Genomic DNA, 21,097 nt, shown 5'->3' on the forward strand with positions numbered 1-21,097 from the left:
TGTAAATCAGATTTGCTCGCTCTCACACATTTTACAAGCTCTCCAGACCTGTGCAGTAAACCTGTATTTAGGACTGTCATCCCACTTTGTCATTTATACACAGGATGAGATTAACTGCATTCTAATACACTGTGTAAACACATACATCATTAACTAAACCGACAGCCTCTGTGGTACACTGATAAGGCATTATACACACTGCTGAAGACTTTCCTACTCTGGCAATATTGATCCAACTGACCCTAATTGACCCCTAATTATAAACTGTTCCTCAGCGTACAGCCTCTGCTACTGACCACGGCAGGTAGGAGATGAGTTTTAGGATACAAAGCACAAAACATTGGATCTACCTACACACAAACACACTTAGAAAGAAGAAAAGATAAGCCTTTGCTGACACACATGCACAGAAATGTAAAATGACACACAAACTTACAATTAAACATAATTGCACACACAAAAACCCATGCACCAGATTCAGTGGCAGACAGATAAATGAGCATAAATGCATGTATTGGAAAACATGCACGCACACACAGTCAGTCAAACGAGAAAACCAGACCAGACTGATCAAATTACTTGGATCTCTTATTATTCAGGACATTTAGTCTAAAAAAAAAAAAAAAAAAAAGGTTGACTTTACAAAGTCTTTGCTGTGCCGGCAAAGCAGGAAAGTGAGTTTTTTCTCCATCTACACCTGTCAAATACAACACACAAGGAGAAGAGAGAGAATAGTGACTTCTGGGACTAAAGCGGGTCGAACGTTAGAGCTGTATATGTGTGTGTCTAAGACAGCAGGTCTACTTAGGCATGAACGTGTGTAGTTTTGACTAAGTTTGAAGCCTACGTGTGGGAATGTGCTATTCAGAATAAGTATGTGTATCATTTTTTCTGGTCCTGTACATGTATGTGCAGGTACATGTGTAGCCCTTGCCATTCTCTGTCAAGGAGAATGGCTTGTGAGGTTCTTTTTACTCTAAGCTTTGAGTGCCGTATTGGGGTCAGTAGTTCTGCCAACACAGTATTTTCCTGCCTCACCCTGGTTCTCTGCACTGCTGTGACTTCCATTCCTACTTTGCCTCGCTCGCAAACAAACACTGCCTTTATCTCCCCTCTTCTCATCCTCTTTCTCTGAACAAGCGCTTTGTATCTTCCCGCTTGTATCACAAAGTCAGCACATGCACTATCTCTGCATCTCTGCTGGTGCTCTATGGAGAAAGCATTGTCTGAGATGTGAATGTGGTTTTAGCTGTGAGCATGTTTGCTGTGTGTGGTACAGAACAGTATGTCTGTATCTGTACTGACAGAGGTATGTCATGGTAAGCATATTTTTTGTCAATCATGCAGCAGATCTGGTTTCCAGTGGTTGAATGTAACTAATTCAATTTAGTCCATCACTGTTCTTGTAGTATTCCATCCCGTGAAACTTAAGAGTTGTATTTTAGATGGAAATAATAGTACTTTTAAATGCAATACCTGGTTATGATTGGGTTTTTGGAGTATCCTGGTGCATATGCATTTAAATATTGGATCTAGACATCTAAATATGCAGTATGTAGACAGCTTATCCAGGCTTCTGATCACTCCTCAACTCAAGATCCATACAGTAGTAGTTTAGAAATATAATGATGTAATGATATCCTACATATGCAAATGCACGCACCGTTGCAGGCAGCGTCATTCCGGCTGCCAGAGACAGAGTGGGTTTATCCCCAACTCCTGAGATAAATCAGGCATTAGAGAAATAACAGATTTGCTGGATGTGGAGTAAAGAACATGTGTTCACCTCAATGATGTTATAATTAAGTATACAGGGAGCTGGAAAAAAAAAAACTGGTTACATGTTTCAAGTAAACATCACACTGTATCTACAACATGATCAAAACCAGGACACGCTCAACATCAAACAGGGATACATGTGTGCATGTAAACATACTCCAGTGAACCCTCACCCTAAAGACGCAGCATTTAATTACCGTCTGCCACAGGAGCTGAGGCACACTTCCACTACATGTCACATTTGAACTACCATTGAAATCAAGTTTGAAAGCTTGAACTCACTATCATCCACAACTAAGCTCTAGTATCCGTCTTTATTGTTTTGATTTGTTTTCGAATTCTTACAATCCCTGTGTTTGAATTTGTTCTACAATATCTCCTCTTGTTTTATTATCTTTATATAAAGGACCTTCAGTTTTATTTATGAATTAATTGTTTTTAAAAATAAACTTGCCTTGCCTCTTTGCTTTCATCTACTCCCTGTCCCCATTCCACGTCCGATTCAGCAAAAGCGTCCTTGTTCCTTATTACATCACTCTGTCCCTGACCCTTATTTATTCCTACTTTTAATGCTTCATTAAAAAAAAAAAGGAGTTTCACCTCATAAATGGTGAGAACTTTGTTTATGACATTTATGTAATTCATATGCTTTCACCTCACTTACTCCCTGGGTTAAACTGTAGCATCTCTGGATGGAAAAAAGCTCATTATAATGCATGGTGTAAACATACGCAGGTCTCAAAGTGATGAGTATCTGATTGTATCTCTGTGAGATGCAAAAGCAAACATGTTTGCTATAATAGAAAACATCCACCAATGAGTGGGGAAAAAAAATCTAAGCAGAATTTTACCCTAAAGCAGAACTTAAATTAAACTACACGTCCCCATGGTCCAGGAAAACAAACGGCAAACAGTCTCTTTAACATGCAGAATCAGAATGTGGATGATGTGAGCAGGTGACACATATTGGATTTAGTACACAGAGGCTGAATTAAAAGAATGGCTAGGAGATGATTGAGATATCAAATCTGAATGTATACTGTGTAGCTGGTTATTTAAAAACTGTGCACATAAGCAAGGAGTTGTCCCATTATTCACTGTCCTTGGACAAGCATCAGGGTTTGTCTCTACATGCCACGTATTAACTTACCATCTTAGAAACATCTAAAATTAATCTGTAGGATAATAGAGGAATAGTACTCATGAATTCTATTTAAAGGATGATTTTACTAACTATATTCTTTTGGATTAAAATAGCCTCTGAGGGCTTTGAATCTGCCATGTTTGTGCTGGTTCTCAGAAGACGGATTTGTGATGCACAGTGTGCATACAAAGTAAGTGCACAGAATACAGACAATCACAGTAAACGTGACTGGATATTTATTTAGGTCTAAACTGCATCTAAGAGCTTTTTTTTTTTTTTCCAAATGTATTGGTGTATGTGTTTGCGTCTTACTTTAACATATGAACACCCTCTGGGGTCGTAGGCTGGTTGAAGCGTCTCATGTAGTTGTGCATCTCTGGGAAACTCTTCTTCATGTAATCCTCAGCACTGCTCTCCCTCACTGTCCCAAAACGAAAGCCCATGGAGGGATGGTGCAGCTGGGGAGGTGACACAGGAAGCCATGAGCAGAAACAAAGGGGGTGGAGATGGTAGAGAAGATGAAAAGAAAGAGGGGGCAGATCACAAGTTCAAATTCATTGTAGCCCTGAACTCCCCACAGAGTTTGAGACATAGCGATAATCCTTCACAAATAACTCTTTACTCATTAGCCTGTCCTTGTGTAAGATTAGTTTGTGTGCACATGTACTATGGCTGTGTGTCTGCATGCATGTGTGTGCAGTGCTGACATACATGCTATTCCAAGTTTGTGTCCTTGGTGTAGTCTAACCTTGTCATCATGGATTCCTGAGACCTGCTCAAAGGTCTTCTCCCCTACCATGACTGCAGCTAGGTTGGCGGTGTAGCTGGACAGAACCAGTAAGCAGAAGATAGCCCAAAGGTTCATCAGGAAGCGGCCCGTCCAGCACTTAGGAGTCTGCAGAGAGGACGGGCATGCAGATGTAAGAGAGAGAACTTCCTGTCTGTTTAGCGTTTGCCTAATTATGAGCTTATAAAAATAAACAGAACAACAGAGAATAAATGGCAGATTTTTATGATGGGGGAATCGAAAAATACCTAAATAATTCAAAACAGAAAAATGTCACGTCATGACAAAAATAAAAGCATACGAGAACAAACAACACACAAAAGTAAAATAACAAATATGTACACATGAAACTGAGGGTAGGGCTAAAACTAATTAGAAATACAAATGTCTGAAAAGGTGCTTTCAGGTGTTTACTTAAATGTATCCCAGTTTAACCCCCGAGTAAGGGTGATTAAAAGAGACCAGAAGAAGAGCTAATGAAAGAGAGGAAATCAAACAAAGTGTGACCGTTTGTGAAACACATCAGAAATATCTTTCCGTGAAATTGCCTGCCTCTGGGAATGAATCCACCTGAACACTATGATCATTTATTTATTCTGCCAATTAAAATCCACTTAATAGAAGGAAAGAGAGGAATTTCGGGTGCTTTAAAGACTTGAGATTAATGAGACATTAATTATACAAACAAGGTTGTAACCCATTCTTGCAAAAGTGCTCGGGATGTTTTAAACTCGCAGCATAATTAGTTGGTGAATAGAAAGAGGAGAATGAGGGACGTCATGCACATTACAAAATACAAATTATACAGTAATATTATTTTTGGGAACACTTGAACTTTTGCTTCTAGTGCTTTGTTGTACATAACGATTAGGATGCCCTCAGTCCTGTATGTTGACTTTTATTCACAAGGTAAGCACAACCTCACGTGGTGCTTCCAAATTTATTGACTGTACTGAACGTCCTCCTTTCCCCCAGTGAGGCCCGTCAAGCTTTATCTCCTAAATGCAGTTCAATGATAATGGTGGATGAACATTTGAAGAAATAATAGGTTTTTGATTTCAGACAGACGTAGCTAACACTAGGCTTCTAATTTCTATCGTTTCAAAGTCAATTTTGATTGTGTAGATGACAGCTGTTTCCGGCGGAGATTTTATATTGGTAGTTAGCTGGCTAATTAAGCTACCATTAGCCCCATGAGTTGGTTAAAAATGGCTGAGTTTCCACCGTTTCTGGATGACTGGTTGTAAAATGAGAATCTATAAAACGGGCCTTAAATGTGCACTTGATGGCTTTAGTTAGGATAGTAGATGGGGTTTTATTTCAGAAACAAGCTTTGTTTTTGTTTGGAAGTCGGGAAAAGCCTGGTTGTTCCCACCTTATTACCAGGGCTTAGTTACAGTGACTCGTTGTGCACACCACACACTATCTGGAGGATCTGGTCTGTGTGCTGTCTGACTCAGTGGATTCTTTGAAAAAACTATTATAGACAATTTACACTTGTATCTTTGCAAAACTATTACATATAGTTCAAAATGAAATCATAATTTTACACATACATGCTCCAGCCACATGGACAAGTCTGCAGAGGGAAATTTAAAGGCAGAATTCAAGGTTCACATTGTTTGTGTTTGTAGGTCATTTGAGCTTTTCTTGACTTATTATCCATCTTTTCTGCCTTTTTATACATATGCATACAGTTATTAGTTTGTTTTCCTTTTAAAATATTCATTTGACATTGTGCTGTCCTGTCTTAAATGTGTAATGCTGGTCAGGATTTTGTTTCAGGATGATATACTGGGACATTATTAAGTTAAATGACAGTTAAGTGAAAATAAAAATAAGGGAAAGAAACGTACAACGAGAATATTCTTTTGTTTTTGGTTTTGGAAAGGTTAAACATAGGTTTGACATGTTTTATCTGGACTGTTGTAATGTGTAAAATGTAAATCTTACTAAATCAAAACTCAAAATTCAAGTTTAAGTAGCCTAATGTCTTCCCTTTGGCCTATGAACATGACTGCTTAGCTCTGACCCAGCAGACACAAGTTCAGAGTGTTGCTCAAGGACATTTTAACAGGTCACAAGGCTGCTAATGAACACAACCTGTTAATTGACACATGGCCAGTTGCAAGGATCAAACCTGTGACCTTTCAATAATGGGAATGGCTGTCTAATCACTTGGCCTCTGTACAACCCAAGTCATTTGCACTGCTTCCTTAAGGGACAAACTGTGATTATGTGTTTAAAGAAAAATGATGATGCGGTGCGTACAGACTGAGTGGCACGCTTGGATAGACAGGAATAATTTAAGCAAATGATGTTTCAGATATTAATCTGAATGTGTTGCATGACAATTTGAGGAGCTGTCATCAGTTATAATGATGGATTCTGGAACAGTATAATGCTGTTTAAAAGAACGAATGCAGAGGAAAGCATTTCATCTGTATTGTGGTTTGGTAAGTGCAGCAGTGTGATACCATCAGTCAAATGTGACAGGTTTTTGAAGAATGCTGTTACTGCAAAGATTCATTTATTACCTTTACACTTTTATAAAAAACAAATTACATGAAAATGAGAAAACGTCTTTAAAGGAAAAGAGTGTTTTTTTTTTCATATCTATTAATAGACAGATTTGCCTAAGTATGAGAATTTGACTTGTTTGTCTTGACTCATTATGTTTCTCTCACACTAACCTCTGTCGCCAATTCTCCAACATTGCCCACCCATCTGCCCTCTCCCCTTTAAATCATTCTCTGTCTGCCCACTGCTATGTCACCCTCATTCTGTTACTTTTCTCATTTCTGCTTATCCGCTTACCCTTTCAACCCTATCTCACCATCTTTCTGTCAACCTCCCTGTTACCTTCTTTTTGAAGCCCATTTCCTGATTTGCACTCTCACCTTCCTACCCCCTGCTGGCTTTCTTTCCCATGCCTTCTTGTTTTCAACTATGTGCCTGACTACTTTAGGGAGTTCACCTCTATTCACTTCCCTTTTTTTCCACCTTCATCCATCGCCATTGTGCTTGCCATAACTCCTTCAATCTCTGTCGGCCCACTTACCCTTTCCCCTCTCCCTCTCTGTATGTGCATTATCCTCTCTGTACCTCTCCACTCCATCACTGCCTACCTTCTCGACCTCTCCCCTATCCATCTATTCCACTCTGCAGCTATCTGTATCATCTTTACCCATGTCTTTTTCCTCGTCTAACTTCCTCTTTTAACTTTCCCTCACTGTTTGTGTACTCTTCCCCACAATACATATCCCCTCCTTGCTTTATGTGCACTTTTTAATCCCTGCCCCACTGTGCATTATGTCTATTTATCAAACAGGAGAGCTACTTTACCTTGGTGGCGACAGTGCGTCCAAACAGTATGGCGTAGCAGAGATTGAGGGCAGAGGAGTAGGAGAACACACGCATCCTGTTCCTGCCATGGGGAGTCATGCCAAACGGGCTATTCCACTCATACAATGTGAGGAACAGTGCGGTGAGATGTAGCGTGACAAAGATGCCCACCCACATGGACCAGTGAAGAGGCCACATGAAGGCTCCAATGGGAGCTGCAGTGTCTCGGCTTCGAACCTGGTTGGTCACAAATAAACCACAGTAAGCGAGAGACTGGCTTGAGACACTTTACTGCTATTTATTATATTTAGTGCACAATTGTAAATATAATTCTGCATCCAGTCTCCAACATCTTGTCAGTAAGCTCTTGTCTCTTAAACACTCCTACGCATACTTTGTTAAAAAAAAAAAAAAAGCAGAAACTTTTTTTGCTTTATGCTACTTGTCATTTTGTAAGGATGAAAAAAATCACTTTTCAAATGATGGAGTTCTCATTTTCAAATGGAATCTTGTTGTCAGATCGTATTATGCGTTACAGTTTGTCAGACACACAGGGATTCTTTGCTTAACAAACCAAAAAAATAACTGCATCATGTTTGAGCACTTTGCTAAGATGGCTTCTCAAAATGCCTCTCACACTTATACATTCCTTCAACTGCAGCCCTTTTCGAAACTTTCATAATTAGTATGCCCACTGAAGAGTCATCAACCTAATTATTGCTCAACTAATGATGTCCTATTCCTCACCAGAGGACAAAGTGAGCGAGGTACAACAGTATGGTTGTTCAGACCATATTGGCAAATTGACAAAGTGACACTGAAGACTGCAATGTAGCCACAGACTCAAAATGCAGTGTTTTTTGAGGGTACGTCCTGTGTCCTCCACAATTGCTACAGTGGAAACTTAAAAGCAAATTAATAAGCGGTCATACCAGAATGCCCAGACTGGTGGAGTAGAAGGGCGAGGTGAAATCAATGACTCTGCTCCTGGCAGAATTGATGGAAAAAGATGTGACAGCCATATCAGCGGTTCCACTCAGCAGATCCCCGACCAGCCCCGTCCAGCGTCCTGAGCCACTCAACGCCCCATACTTTCCATCTCCCACAATATAGAGGTCAAAGGTGAAACCCATGTCTTCTGCCAGCTTTTCCAACAAGTCGATGCAGTATCCGTAGCAGCACTTCCTCAGGTCCTCCGGTAAGTCTGAGAGAAGATAATTGACGATGTGCAATATTTGGTTATTCATAAACATGCTTTGGAAGTGCAGGGGTTGCACTTCTGTGAACTTCTCCATGGTAAATGTTGATAGATCCTCACAGGACACTTGAGATTTTGTGGTTTTAATGAGCCCTGCATCCAGAATAAAACTACATTAAATCATTACCACGCTATTAAATCCTGGACTAGAAAAACGTAAGAAACTTTTAAATAAAGTTGTGTCAGCAAGCTGGAGACATTATAAAATCAATTTCTACACTTTCTGCCATTTTTCCCATTTTGATTTTTTCTGGCAATACTCTTTTGCAAACTCAGTTAATCAGAATCCAGAAGTGCACCAAATGCTGTTGAAACTTGGCACAAATGTCTGCCTTGGTAAGCAACAGCAGACAGAATTTTGTAATGAAACGTTTCATAAATACTGTATGTAGTACACTCATTGGCCACTTTATTATGTACACCTACAATCCAATGCAGAAGCTCTGCCATAAAGTCTACTTTTCTTTAAGTAAAATTATCTAATGTTACTTCCACTCATTTATGGATATAGGGCGGCCAAAGCTTTAGATATACCACTTAAGATAATGCACTCCAGTATGAGTACATATACATGTTTATGTAGGCTACTGAATAAAAATTCTTTCCTCAATTCCAGAGTCATCTCAACACAACATTAACTTTTATTAGCTTCTTCTTCAGCTGTCTTCATCTGCAGATTTAAGACCAAAAATAATAAAAATAATAATAATAAATGTAGATGCCTTGCATTTTACTGGTTAAGGGTTAAGGCTGTAAGCACAGTTTGCCAGTAGTCTCCTTATTCAGAGACATAGTACCTGTTATTTCTCTGATTGATAGTCTCACTTGAAAACTGACTTAATGCCTTTAATCCTCATCATTCCTGAAAGTATAGGTGTAGAGCTGAGTCTCTGACATTGCACTTGGTGAATTTTTGGACTGGACTGAAAAGCCAGGATCCCTCTTACTTAAAAATTCAGTCTTGAGGAAGAGCAGCAGACATGTGACCAGTAACATTGATAAAATCCAAGTCAAGAGCTCGAACAGCAGAACTTGTGTTTATACTCCAATTCAATAGTATTACAAGGGTTCTATGAAATATTAGTACAGTGCAGTAAATACTAAAACAAAACTCACCAATGCCATCCCAGTCTGTAGTTGTACTGTTTGGGTTGTGCAGCTGGTTGAAGAGGCTGTGGATTATGTCTGTGCGGTTGGTTCTTGGGTCCAGACAAAGCTGACCAGCGGGACACAATCCATCCTCATCCACCTCCCGTGTGAAGACAAATGGGTGTTCCACCAATGTCACCACCCTCAAGCGGTGTCCCTCAACAGAAAGTCCTGGCCTCCAGCGCCCACCAGCATTACCGTCGCCCTGGCCATCACCTCCCCTCACCCCAGCACCAAGACCTTGTCCATGGTTGCTCCCAAACCCTCCCACCAGCCCTAATACCCCTTCCTCTAAGTTCAGTCGGCCTCTAGTCCACTGGCCTACAGTAACCCAGGCTGGTTGGCCCAGAGCACCCCTCTTCAGACTCCATACATGGAACAGCTGGGAGGAGAGGACCCGAGAGAGGCCAGAATCCACTTGTATCAGGCCTGTGGCCCCAGTGAAGGAAGTGTTGGAGAGAAACCTCAAGAGACAGAGACATAAAACACTGAATAAGAAACAGACGATAAAATGAAAAACAAATGCCAGGTTACTGTTACTTCAGTTTGGAAATGCAGCCCACAACAGCTGTAGACAGATGGTAAAAGAAAGGGTGGGGAAAAAGCAAGGAGAAAGTTACAAATACTGGTGCAGATGGTCATGGTCTGGTTTTGCAAGTCGGGTCTCCGATGGGTAATTGCATCTCCCAGAAAGTCATAATTAAAAGTTAATGCAGTGCAGTGAGGGTCCCCTCCTATCTGCCAGTCCATACAGACAGTCATTACTATTCGTCTCACTTGCCTGGTGGCCCCTCATTGGTCTTTGGGACAGAATACATTAGGAAGAGCAATCTGCATTGGCAGATATATTTGCCCTGGCCTTTTGAACCACGCAGCAATTGTTAGCTCATGTCTTAGCATGTAGACATCGTCAGGCAACATCTGACGTCTTGATTAGTGGGGGAATAGCAGCAGGTCACTGTAAATTTTAAGAGGGGTTGTTTAAATGTTAAAGTATGCAGGGATCACTGAATTTGGTATGGGTATTGAACCATGCGCGGACTGATGATTATGTCTTTGGACAAGGATAGAAATGCCAAGTTTTCCTTCCTTTTAATGGAAAAAGTTGGTCAAGCTATAGCCCCTTTCTCAGAGCAGAAAAAATAACTTTTCTCTCTCACTCTTTATTCTATTCTCTTTTTATCCCTCCTGCTCTCATTTCCAAGTTGTATGAATTGATGAGCAAAGACTGTAACGACTGCTGGAGAACTTTCTCCATTAAATATGGGATGTGCAAAGAGAAATGAAAAGATTAACTTTATTAGGAGAGTCATTAACCTCACCTCCAAGCCCTGTCTGGACTAAAGCATGTGTACCACACAGAGACTGACAGAACATGCAAATGTATACAATTGTATGTATTATACCAGTGGTTTTATTCACTGCTTGCTTTCTTCATATTGTTATTCATTTCAACAGCACTATAACAATATATAAACCCATTCCTTGTGCCATAATTCTGCAGAACCTGATTAAAATCCTTCTGATTTGAAAGTCATTCCCATCCCATTCCACGTCAACTTATGTTACCTCATCAGCAGCTCCCTTTGTGTCTATGACCATAAAGCAGGAGTGTTAGCCTTGCCTTGAGCTGAAATCACTCATGGTAATAGTGTGGCTGAATCATCATATCCCATAGACAGCAGATTCATCAAGCAAACCACTGTAGACTCATATACTACACTGTGGTGGCTGCGGCTGGCCACAAAAAATTAACCACAGGCTTCACTTTACATCTGTTATCTGAACTCAGAAGTGCAAAGCCCCCATTCACAGATTGTGACACTTTTGGATTCGTGCCCAGACATAAGAAGGTGAGATAGTAGTAGGAGATATTAGAGAAATAAGAGCAAGGGTGTGAAAATTACAGCACACTTCCAAGCACTGTCACCTTTAGTTATAGGTTCTGTGGGTTGTGTTGCATCAGGCTGAGGCTGCATTTAAACAATGACTGTGGATGTCAATGCAGGTTGATAAGTCAGCCAGCAGTGTCAGAGAGGGATGGCTTCCTCCGACTAACACCTGGGCCCAGTTTACACACTCAAGAGTAAATGTCAGCCGAGTGGCCGATAAATGATGACTCTATAAGCGGGTCGCAGGCATGTGTCTCACTCTCTTATCACTCCATCTCCTTTAGTTCGGAGGAAAGTTTACTCCCTCTGTCTTTGTCTCTCTGTCTGGTGGGGGTGATACGAGGCTTACTTGTTTCAGTGGTTTTAATCTCTTCAGGGGAGATGGAATCGGCGTGGCAGCTGTGTCGAGTGAGATGGCACTGACTGGCAGATCTCACTCTGATAACAACGACCTGCTATCTATTTCCCTCCGTTCTCTCCCTTTTTCTCCTTCCTCACCTCCTTCTACACACAGGTTTTCGCCTTCCTTTTCTTTGACTTTATTTCTATTTTTCCTTTTAGCTGTTTCCCACTTCCCCCGTCTTTCATCTATCTGTTTGTCTCCGACTACTTTCTCCTTTCTCTCTAATGTATTTTTGGAAATAAGCACCCAGGGATTCTTTTGATTCTGGACATTCGGAAGAACCACATCAAGCATCACTAGTTTCTCATGTTTTCTTTCTGCCTTTATCCTCATTGCTCCACTGCTTTGAATCCGAAACAGTAATATTGTGAATGTTATTCTTGTACTCCCTCATACCTTCCTCCGTCTCTTATATCTCCAGACATCCTCTCCCTCCATGCCTTCCTCGCTCTGTCCCTTGGGCATTGAGCTGTTAATTGCCTTTTCCATGTGGAAGTCTCTCACTTCCTTTAGCTTTGTTAGGACTCTCTGGAGCAATAGCATGTCTAGCTGTTGCAGGGGAGGGATAAGCATCGTGGACTACACTGAGGGCCAAGGAGTGTGACTGGACCGGTTAGAATAGTGCGATAGACCAACCTCTTTTATCAGTCTCTCACAGGCCAGGAACAAAGGTCACTGTCATCACATTGTAGAGAACTCTATTATAAATGGTGTATTCTGATAGTATAGACGGTGCCCTTGTTGGCCCTCTGCAGAAAAATTGCAACTTTCTCTGTTGTCTGAAGTTTGAGTCAATTTTAAAAGTTCTACTCGTTGTCCAGTGGTTAAACAGGACAAAAAGTTTGTAAGTGGGAACACACAAAGTTATGCAAAAGTGTTATATCGTTAATTTCATGGCATTCAATTTTTGGTTTCACTTCAGTCTGGACTAAAGTGGTGGACGAACAGATAGATTTGTCATCAGTAGAGCCAGACTGCTAAAAGAACAGTTTAATCACAGGAAACTGAATGCACTTATTTTTAACTTTTAATAATGAACGTCCACCCTTTATTACTTGGTAACACAACTACAACATGACTTGTTTTAGCCCCTGGTCCTCCAAATATTTCTGGCATCCCAGCGTTCAACTAAACTGCAGGAGGAGGGAGTGAGGAGAGAATCCAGCTTGTGATTATGTGGGTGTTGTTGATGATCACTCTCAGCTGGCAGGCACTGTATGTGTTCAATATTTGCTGTGGGCCCATCTTAAACCACAAATCCTTCTCACAGAAGTTGGATACATGCTGTTTTATCTGTTGTACTGTTTGAAAAATAGTCATGTCAACTGGCAGTGCAGAAATACTTAACTGTGAAGTGGCAAGGAGCTTCACTGTATCAACCACAAGTGGTAGTAAAGTATGTGTGCATATGATATTTCTTTTATGCATCAAGGTGAGGATTTCATTTTTTCACCTACTAAGTGTAATTTTTTTATGATTTAACGTGTGCTTAATTTGATGTGTGTGTCTGTATTTATTTTATCACAGACCGCACCTTGACAGAACCCGTGAAAGCTGTCAGAGGCCTTTTTTAAAAGCTGCAGGGATTGAAGTAGCAGCAACAGCAAAGAGAAACAGACAAAACTCTCTAGTGTCAGCCTGTGCATCTGTATGCCAAGACCTCCTCCCCACCCCCAGTATGACAGTGTTATTCAGAAGTTGCCTCCCCCATGGTGCAAAGGACAGACAAGGGCAGCAACTCGAGCATGCTGTACCACAAGTGGAGGCAGAAACTCCTCACAAAAACGTCACTCAGAAAGCTAATGGGCTTAGAGACAGTTAATAGTGTCACCAGAGGAATTAAATTAGTCAGCGTTTTCCATAAACAATGTGGTGATTTAAATATACACACTTTTTGGGGCCCCATCCAAGCATGTATAGGTACCCAAAGGTCATTTAAAAAAAGAAGCAGGTTGGACTAGTTGCTGCAGGGCTTTAAGAGATTATTTAAAGCCCAGTCAAGCCCAGAGTAGACCTCTACTAATACTATGTTGCCTAAAGCAATAAATTTAATTTCTGGAAGAAGTTTCTCTGTCATCCACTCTGCCTATGTGTTTTTCCTCTTGGACAAATCTCTAGCAGCTGCAGGGTATCTGGAACTGACACTCCTCTTAGGGTCAAAATTGACAGACAACGTATTTAAAATCAACTACTTTCATCCAAGGAAATAGTCTCTATAAAAATGTTAATATTGAGGTCTTTCATATCTTTTTCCAGTGACAGGGACACTGTCTGGAGCAGAATTTTTTTTCTCTTAAATTTTAAATGTAAATTTTCAACGCTGTGGGCACAATCACATTCTGTTCACCATATTGAGGTGGAAGTAGAAATCTCCAAGCTAACAGCCATTTTCTGAGTGAAAGTTTACAGACACTTGGCAATTGGAGAATTGCTTAAGATTTGCTGTACCCACTGCATATAAAAAAATATTACATTATACATCTAGTTAGTAACTTCGAAGCTGGCTGGTAATTTAATTTGCATTAGCATCGACGTCCAATAGACAGGCTGTTTACGGAGTTTCATCTGTGCACACTCAATGTTGTATCTGTATTAACAATAACCTCTTATTTTATGGATTCAGGGGGGATAATGAGAAATGAGTAATGGAGAGAGTGGATAACTTTTACTGTACTCATTAGAAGTTATAATAAGGAATCATTTTTATGTCTGCCCAGTCAATATTATCACACATTATCAGTGAAAGAATGCTGCAGATTATTGATGCATGGGAGCACTAACTGCAGAAAAATAAAGAACATTTTAATTTCATGTTTCTGATAATTACAGCTTTGACCACATCGGTAGGCCAATAAAAATGGTATGCTTAATTTAAGTTATAATTAATTGACTTAAATTTAACTTTACCCAAAAACATGCATGGGTGTAATTTGGGGAAACCAACTCTTTAACTGTGTGTCTACTGTATGTAGTATATACCTGGCCAGATATTGTCCTGAAGAGGGCAGCTCATGCCGGTTCGGTTTGTCGTAACAGTTCACCATGTTCTGAATCAGTGCCAAATCTGGCCTCACCATTGTTGCTGCAGTGACCGCTCGGCCAATCAGCTGCAAAGCATCCCGGATGTAGAAGCTGATTGGTTTGCGGCCCACCTCCCCGTAGGCTAACAGTCCAAGTGGACCTCCTAGAGTATGTAGCGAATCTGGAGACAAGGGGTATCCCATTATCCACTGCAGTGCTGGTAGTGATGGAGCAAGGCGCTGAGCGGCTCGCAAAACAGAGGAGAGACACTCTGGATCGGAGCCCAAGAGGAGAACAGATGAGATGGGAGAGGGGGAGCGCAGGAAACGGGTGGAAAGGATCTTTAAGGCCTCCTCTTCCATTTGATCCTCCCTCCTCTCCTCGCTGGCCTCTGACCTTCTATCCCCAACTCCTGTGATGCGGGTCAGGTTGATGATGTCCCACAAATGCCAGTTTGAACCACTGTGTCTCTGTAGGTGAGACAGCAACCCGTCACCTCCTTCCTCCCACCCGGGGCAGACCACAGCTGCTCCTCCCCAGCTGTTTTCCCTTCGGCTTCCTCTATCCCTGTCCACTTCTCCTCCTTGCAGGACTGCTAGCAGCAGGCTGCCTAGAGTTGATGGAGGCACACGGGCTGACATCTGCAGGTGGAATCGGTTCTATCAAAGAGGATAAGAAAGGAAAGGGTAAGACGATAAAAAAAAGACAGCAAAGAAAGAAGAACAAAGGAGAACGTTTCTAGCACAAAAGTGAAATAATAGAGGATGGTATAAAAAGGGAGAGGAGAAAGGGAGGAGAGAAAAGAGAAAACAAGCTCAAAACAGAGATACTGAGATAGATATCGCCAAACCCCAACACTGTGGGGCTAAATAACATAAAATCACATTAAACACAGCTTGCATGAAGCAGAGCACTGCAAAACAATCCCTGCTGCAGTAATTCACCACAACACTGATCAGAAACAATCAGTCACATTTGTTCATTATCTCGCACTCTGAATGAGGAGAGTCGTACTGATATAAACAAGGAGTCAATGATTCGCATCTAATCTGTAGCATCACAGTTGGCTTGGCAAGACAACAGCAGCATCCACAGTTCATCCAGACGCCCGCATTTCCAAAACCCCACTGAAAACACTGGCTTGTTTCATACTGTTCCAAAATGGATAACACTGTTGTCCTTGAATGCAGCTCACAGATGGACCTCCCCCCTCCTTCCTTTGGGGCTTCTATCCATTTTTCATCCAGTCAATGCTCCAGGCAAGGTTGAGGGAGGGGGCGGCAGTGGTAGAGACTTGAGGGGCTTTTATATAGAGAACCCAAAGTTTAGCTTAACATGACTTAGGATTACCTCATTGAACTGAGATGATAGGTATACAATAGAGAGTTTATGAGTAAACACCCTCTAACCCAAATGCATACATGATTTTTGCATCTTTTTAAATGTACTTGTGTGCAAGCGTGCACACACACAAACGTTAAACGGTACAGTATGCATAGATCAACTTGTGGAATACACACTCAGACATGGCTGCATGCTTGGGGATGGGATGCTGCATCTAAACCTGACTACTACCCAGACTCACACATATTCATCCAGACAGAAAAATTCCCACCCAGGTAGAAAAAGTAAACAGAAAGACCCTCTACTGAAAGTCGTTGAGTCCCTTAAGAGAGGAATAAAAAAAAAAAAAAAACTGACTGAAGTCTGCTGAGATATGGATGAATTCATGCAGCATATGTACTTATGCTCCTAGGAAAGACTAGGTGTGTGTAAGGGAACAATAAAAGAACTCTTCGTTTGAACTCAGCGAGGGGTCAGAAAGGTGGAAGGGATGGGTGGAAAGCAGCGGGTTGGTGGAAAAAAGGTAGCGAGTGGCACCGAAGAATAGAGATAGGAAGGAGGTGTCTACTACAGGTGCTGCTATTATCAGGAATTATACTAATGTTACGCATGTTTTGTCAAAGGACAGAGAGACCAAAATGCCACAGTAGGACATTAAAACAGACCCTTGAGGCAAGAGAAATTAGTATGTAAATCTGCTTTCATTCCAAGTTTCCTTCGGTATTATTCATCTTTGCCACCTAGGCTTTATTATTAATGTATAGCTAAATGTTAATGTATGGCTAAGGTTATGTTGCCTAGTAAATTGCACATAAAAATAACAAAGGCTACACAAATTAGACATACGAGTCAGCATCATGTACAAAAAGCTGTAAATTATGCTCCTAGTAAATTAGACTTAGTAGAAACTTAGATGTGGCTTTTTCCTAAATACATCATTATCTGTGTCAGCTGTTTTACAACAGCCTTGTACAATTCTGGCTAACAAGTTTGACATTTAAATAAATTCTTTAACAATTTCATTTACATTGGAGGCAGTTAACCATCACTCTCATCCAGAGTGACCCAGAGTGAGCACAACAGTAGAATTATTTCAAGAGTGAGGACGTGAGAACAATAACAAGAGCAAACAAGAGCATGATAGAAGTTGCACTTGTAGTTGCTGCTTTTAGGAGAGAAAGCAAATTAAAGTGAATGGAGGAGACGGATGTGGGAGCCGTGATGTGATTCTGGGGAGATAAGGTGATATGAGCCTTTTCATCAAGATGTGTTCCAGCCCATAAGACAGGGAAGCACTCAGCTGTTTTGACTGAAGGAGGAAAGACTCTGTCAAACGTGACACGCACCAAAGTGGACTCAATGAAACTTTAAAAAAGCACATCACTGGAGTTATGACCTATTACAACTGCAGTCACTTCTTGTGCCTGCATTTGAATTTTTGGACACAATTAATTCCAGTGATATAGTGGAGCAATAACCACCATAGAGAGCGTTCTGTGCTGTACAGTTAATGTTATGTACATTTAATAATAATGAAAGTTGAATAATAACTGACCAAATGAGAAAGATCACACAGAGTTGTGTGTTAAACTCAGAATTTGTCAAACCTTGTTATTGTTCCAGCTGAGAGATTTGTCTTTAAAGTTCTTCTCCTTGGATTACATATTTTGCCTTGTACTCACTTGAAGGGTGCTTTGGATAAAAGCGTCTGCCAAATGACTAGATGTAAATGTAAATGGTTTGCTGTGTCAGGTGAAGTACTATCTTCATATTGGGTATATTAAGTTAACTTTGTTGAACTGCTGCTGTTTAACTGTTTGTCTCTTGTTGAGAACTGCTTGACCCCCCCCCATTCATTTTCGGCTGCTTTGGCAATGCAGAGGAAATGCTTACACCTGAGTGTGCCATTTGTTGAGCTAGCCTGTGATGGGCCATACCTGTTATTTCTTCCCATCAGTCATTACTGCTTCCCCTCTACACTTCTTTAGGGAACAAACAACTACCTGTTTGCTACTTGTTTTCAGAATATGCTGAAATGATCTTCAGTCAAACAATGCCAAAATCCCTATGCTGCATCTTCAAGTATTGCACTGTATCCAGAACAATGAAATCCCTGCCAGTCATCACTCCAGCTTAATCCAGCATGTCTTAAACAAGCTGGCAGCATCAGTGTTTATCCCTCTGACACACTAGATTTAATGTATGTGTGTGTAATGCATGGTTTGTGGCTGCATACTTGTGCGTGGATGCATATGGGAGATTTTTAGGGCCTGTCTTCACGAATTTGCGTTTGTTTCTGACATACCGTGCTTCTGAGCTGGGTCAGAGCCAACTTTGTTGTTGCAGTTATTGGAGATATGAATTTAAAATGTCATTTTTTAAGCAGATTGGACTTAGGGAACCTGTGTCATGTTGTGATCTATAGAGGAATGCAGACAGTATAGTTTTATGATGTCACAGTCTAGACAAGATAAAAGAGGGCTCTACTGTCTGCTACTGGAAAGTGACAGTTTCCTCTAAAATACAGAGGCTCGTCTGCTTTTCTTTACTATTTGTTCTTCAATGTGCATGGGTCAGCTGGATACACACAGATTTGATCCTGTCCAACTCTGCTGTTCAAGTCAATCCAGACCCCAGTTGATCTTTTGCTGAAGTGGACAGGTCGCAGCTCATGCTTGGTTAAAAATATATGTTTTCTCTACACAATTCTGACCCGTAAAGACCTTGAGTATGCTTATGTGTGCGTGTGTATGTGCTTATCTTTTTTTCTATTCTCAGGTAAAAGCTTGAGAATGCTCAAAGCATGCAAGATAAGCACAGCTAAAATGAATGTCAGCATTATTCCAGTGTGAAATATAAAATCCATACCCCTTCTTACGCATCTGCAAATTAGGAGCCTTGAACTGACCGACTAACTCTGCTAAAGAAATTCTGTTTGAGTGCTGTTTGATGATCTGGCCTGAAGACTTAAGCAACAACAACAACAACAAAAAACGCTTGTGCACATATACATGCACTGAAACCAGTACAGACAGACAGAGAACAGGCACAGATGCAGTAGGCAAAAACAAATACAGGAACCCATAAGAGCACACAAGAACACACAGATATAGCACAAATACACCATGGTGTGAATACTTAAGCATAAAGCCAGAGGGATCATTGGGCAATGTGGAGTAAGCAAACCAATAGGAATGTGGTTTAAATCAGAACAGGAGGGAGCAGTTCCCTTGTATTCAGCTCATTCCTTACTTAGGCCTATGTAAGATAAGCATCAACATTTGGAAGGTGTACAGCAGAATGCATAATGCCAAAATGGACAAAAAAAGATTTTCCGTACAAACAAAAAAGATAGAGGAGAAGAAGAAACAGCAGCACCTGCAGTTTCAGAGCTTATTAAAAGCAAGTTGGAGCAAAAACCGAGAAGGTGGGACTTGGGAGCATGTGTGTCTGCGTGTGTTTGCAGGGTTTGCAGTGGCTGAGAGAGGCTAAAGCTCTGAAAAGCTGTGCATCTCCAGTTGTCCTTCCTCCACAGCTTTAGGCAAGGGATCTCTTTAACTTGCTACAGCTTGACTTACTGCAAAAGCTCACTGTAGCCCGGGTTGAACTTAACATTGCAGTCCAAGATTGTTTGCATCAAGCAAAGTGTCAGCGGAGAGAGCAAGGCCCTGCATGGAGTTGTCCTTGCTGTTTACATCCAGCTGTGTGGAAATCTGCCTGAGCCTCTGAATGGCTGCTTAGCTTCCTCTTCTGTCCAGAAACAAAGCTCATGGTCAGGGCAGCACTCCAAACAACAACACTTCACTGAACACATTAATATTTCACCAGCACTGTCACCAGGTGAGTTGCTTGGATGTAAGGAGGATAGAGGGAGAAATCAAGAGACAGACAGAGAGTGAAAGATTGGTGTGTGGAGGTGAATATATGTTTGAGATGAAGGATGGGAGAGAAATTGATATGTGGTTTAATATCCGTATTTGAGAAAGGAGGGAAAAGGTGATGGTTTGCATCTGAATGTGTGGGTAGCAGAAAGCAGCAAGACAGACAGCAATTGTAGTGTGTTTGTGTCTTCGGGAGAGGACAGGGCTTCTCAACAGGGTGCAAGTTGTACATTTCAGACACCTGAGATAGAAACTGAGTGTATCATCCGACTAAATCTGCATAAAACAATCTAAATGAAATCTGAGTCATTTGATATGATCTATATTGGAGAACGTGTTTCCTGTCAGGAGTCAAACAGGAGAAACTAGCATCATAAACCCATTTCAGAAATGTTGTGACTCTTCCTAAAATGCAGTAAATTCAAATCTGTCATTTGTTAAATCAGTTGAATCTAAATTATCTGACACATGTAAAAAAAATCCAACTAACAACTTCCTGGAGGGTTTGCAAAAATCAGAGGGTTAATTGGTAAATAAGGTGTCATGATTGGGTAAAAGAAGAGGCTTAGTTTGAGGCACTGCATGACAAACCGACATGCTATCATGATGAATATAGCCACACAGGCTCATGGGAATACTTTGAAAAACCATTGTCACTGTTGCTGCAGCCAATCTGAAAATCTATTACACAAGAAGAAAGCCATATTGTTCTGTGGTCAGATGAGTCCACATTTTAGCTTGTTTTCAGGAAAAATAGACATCGGGTTCTGCCAACGACCAGACTGTTCTCAATGAACTTGCAAAAACCTGCCTGTGGTGAAATGAGGGTGCATCAGTGCCCCCCATACGAGGGGTGATGTGTGATATTACCATCAACGAGGAGGCACATATTAGGATTTTAGAGAGACATATGCTGCCATTAAGAAGATGACTTTTCCCCATGAAGTAAATGGATGTTTCAGAAGGACAATGCCAGGCTCATCGTGCACCTGCTACAACAGCGTGGCTTCATAGACACAGAAAACATGTACAGCTCCGTCTCCTATTGAAAATGTACGACACAACATAAAGAAAAAAGAGTCAGACAATAGTGA

General features: G+C 41.0%; 1 protein-coding gene across 2 annotated transcripts in view; it reads right to left on the reverse strand.

Annotated features, from left to right (window-relative positions):
- grin3ba (glutamate receptor, ionotropic, N-methyl-D-aspartate 3Ba) overlaps positions 1 to 21,097 on the reverse strand; it is a 68,131-nt gene that overhangs the window by 12,988 nt on the left and 34,046 nt on the right. For both annotated transcript variants that reach the window (XM_033325826.1, XM_026338974.1), the window contains 6 exons: positions 14,737 to 15,437; positions 9,430 to 9,926; positions 7,988 to 8,259; positions 7,056 to 7,292; positions 3,672 to 3,818; positions 3,236 to 3,381 (listed from right to left, as the gene is read on the reverse strand). In XM_033325826.1, the coding sequence (XP_033181717.1) occupies positions 3,236 to 3,381; positions 3,672 to 3,818; positions 7,056 to 7,292; positions 7,988 to 8,259; positions 9,430 to 9,926; positions 14,737 to 15,419 (1,982 nt within the window). In that variant the 5' untranslated portion in view covers positions 15,420 to 15,437. The remainder of the gene's footprint in view (positions 1 to 3,235; positions 3,382 to 3,671; positions 3,819 to 7,055; positions 7,293 to 7,987; positions 8,260 to 9,429; positions 9,927 to 14,736; positions 15,438 to 21,097) is intronic.

This window comes from Anabas testudineus, chromosome 22, assembly GCF_900324465.2.
Source record: "Anabas testudineus chromosome 22, fAnaTes1.2, whole genome shotgun sequence".
NCBI lineage: Eukaryota > Metazoa > Chordata > Actinopteri > Anabantiformes > Anabantidae > Anabas > Anabas testudineus.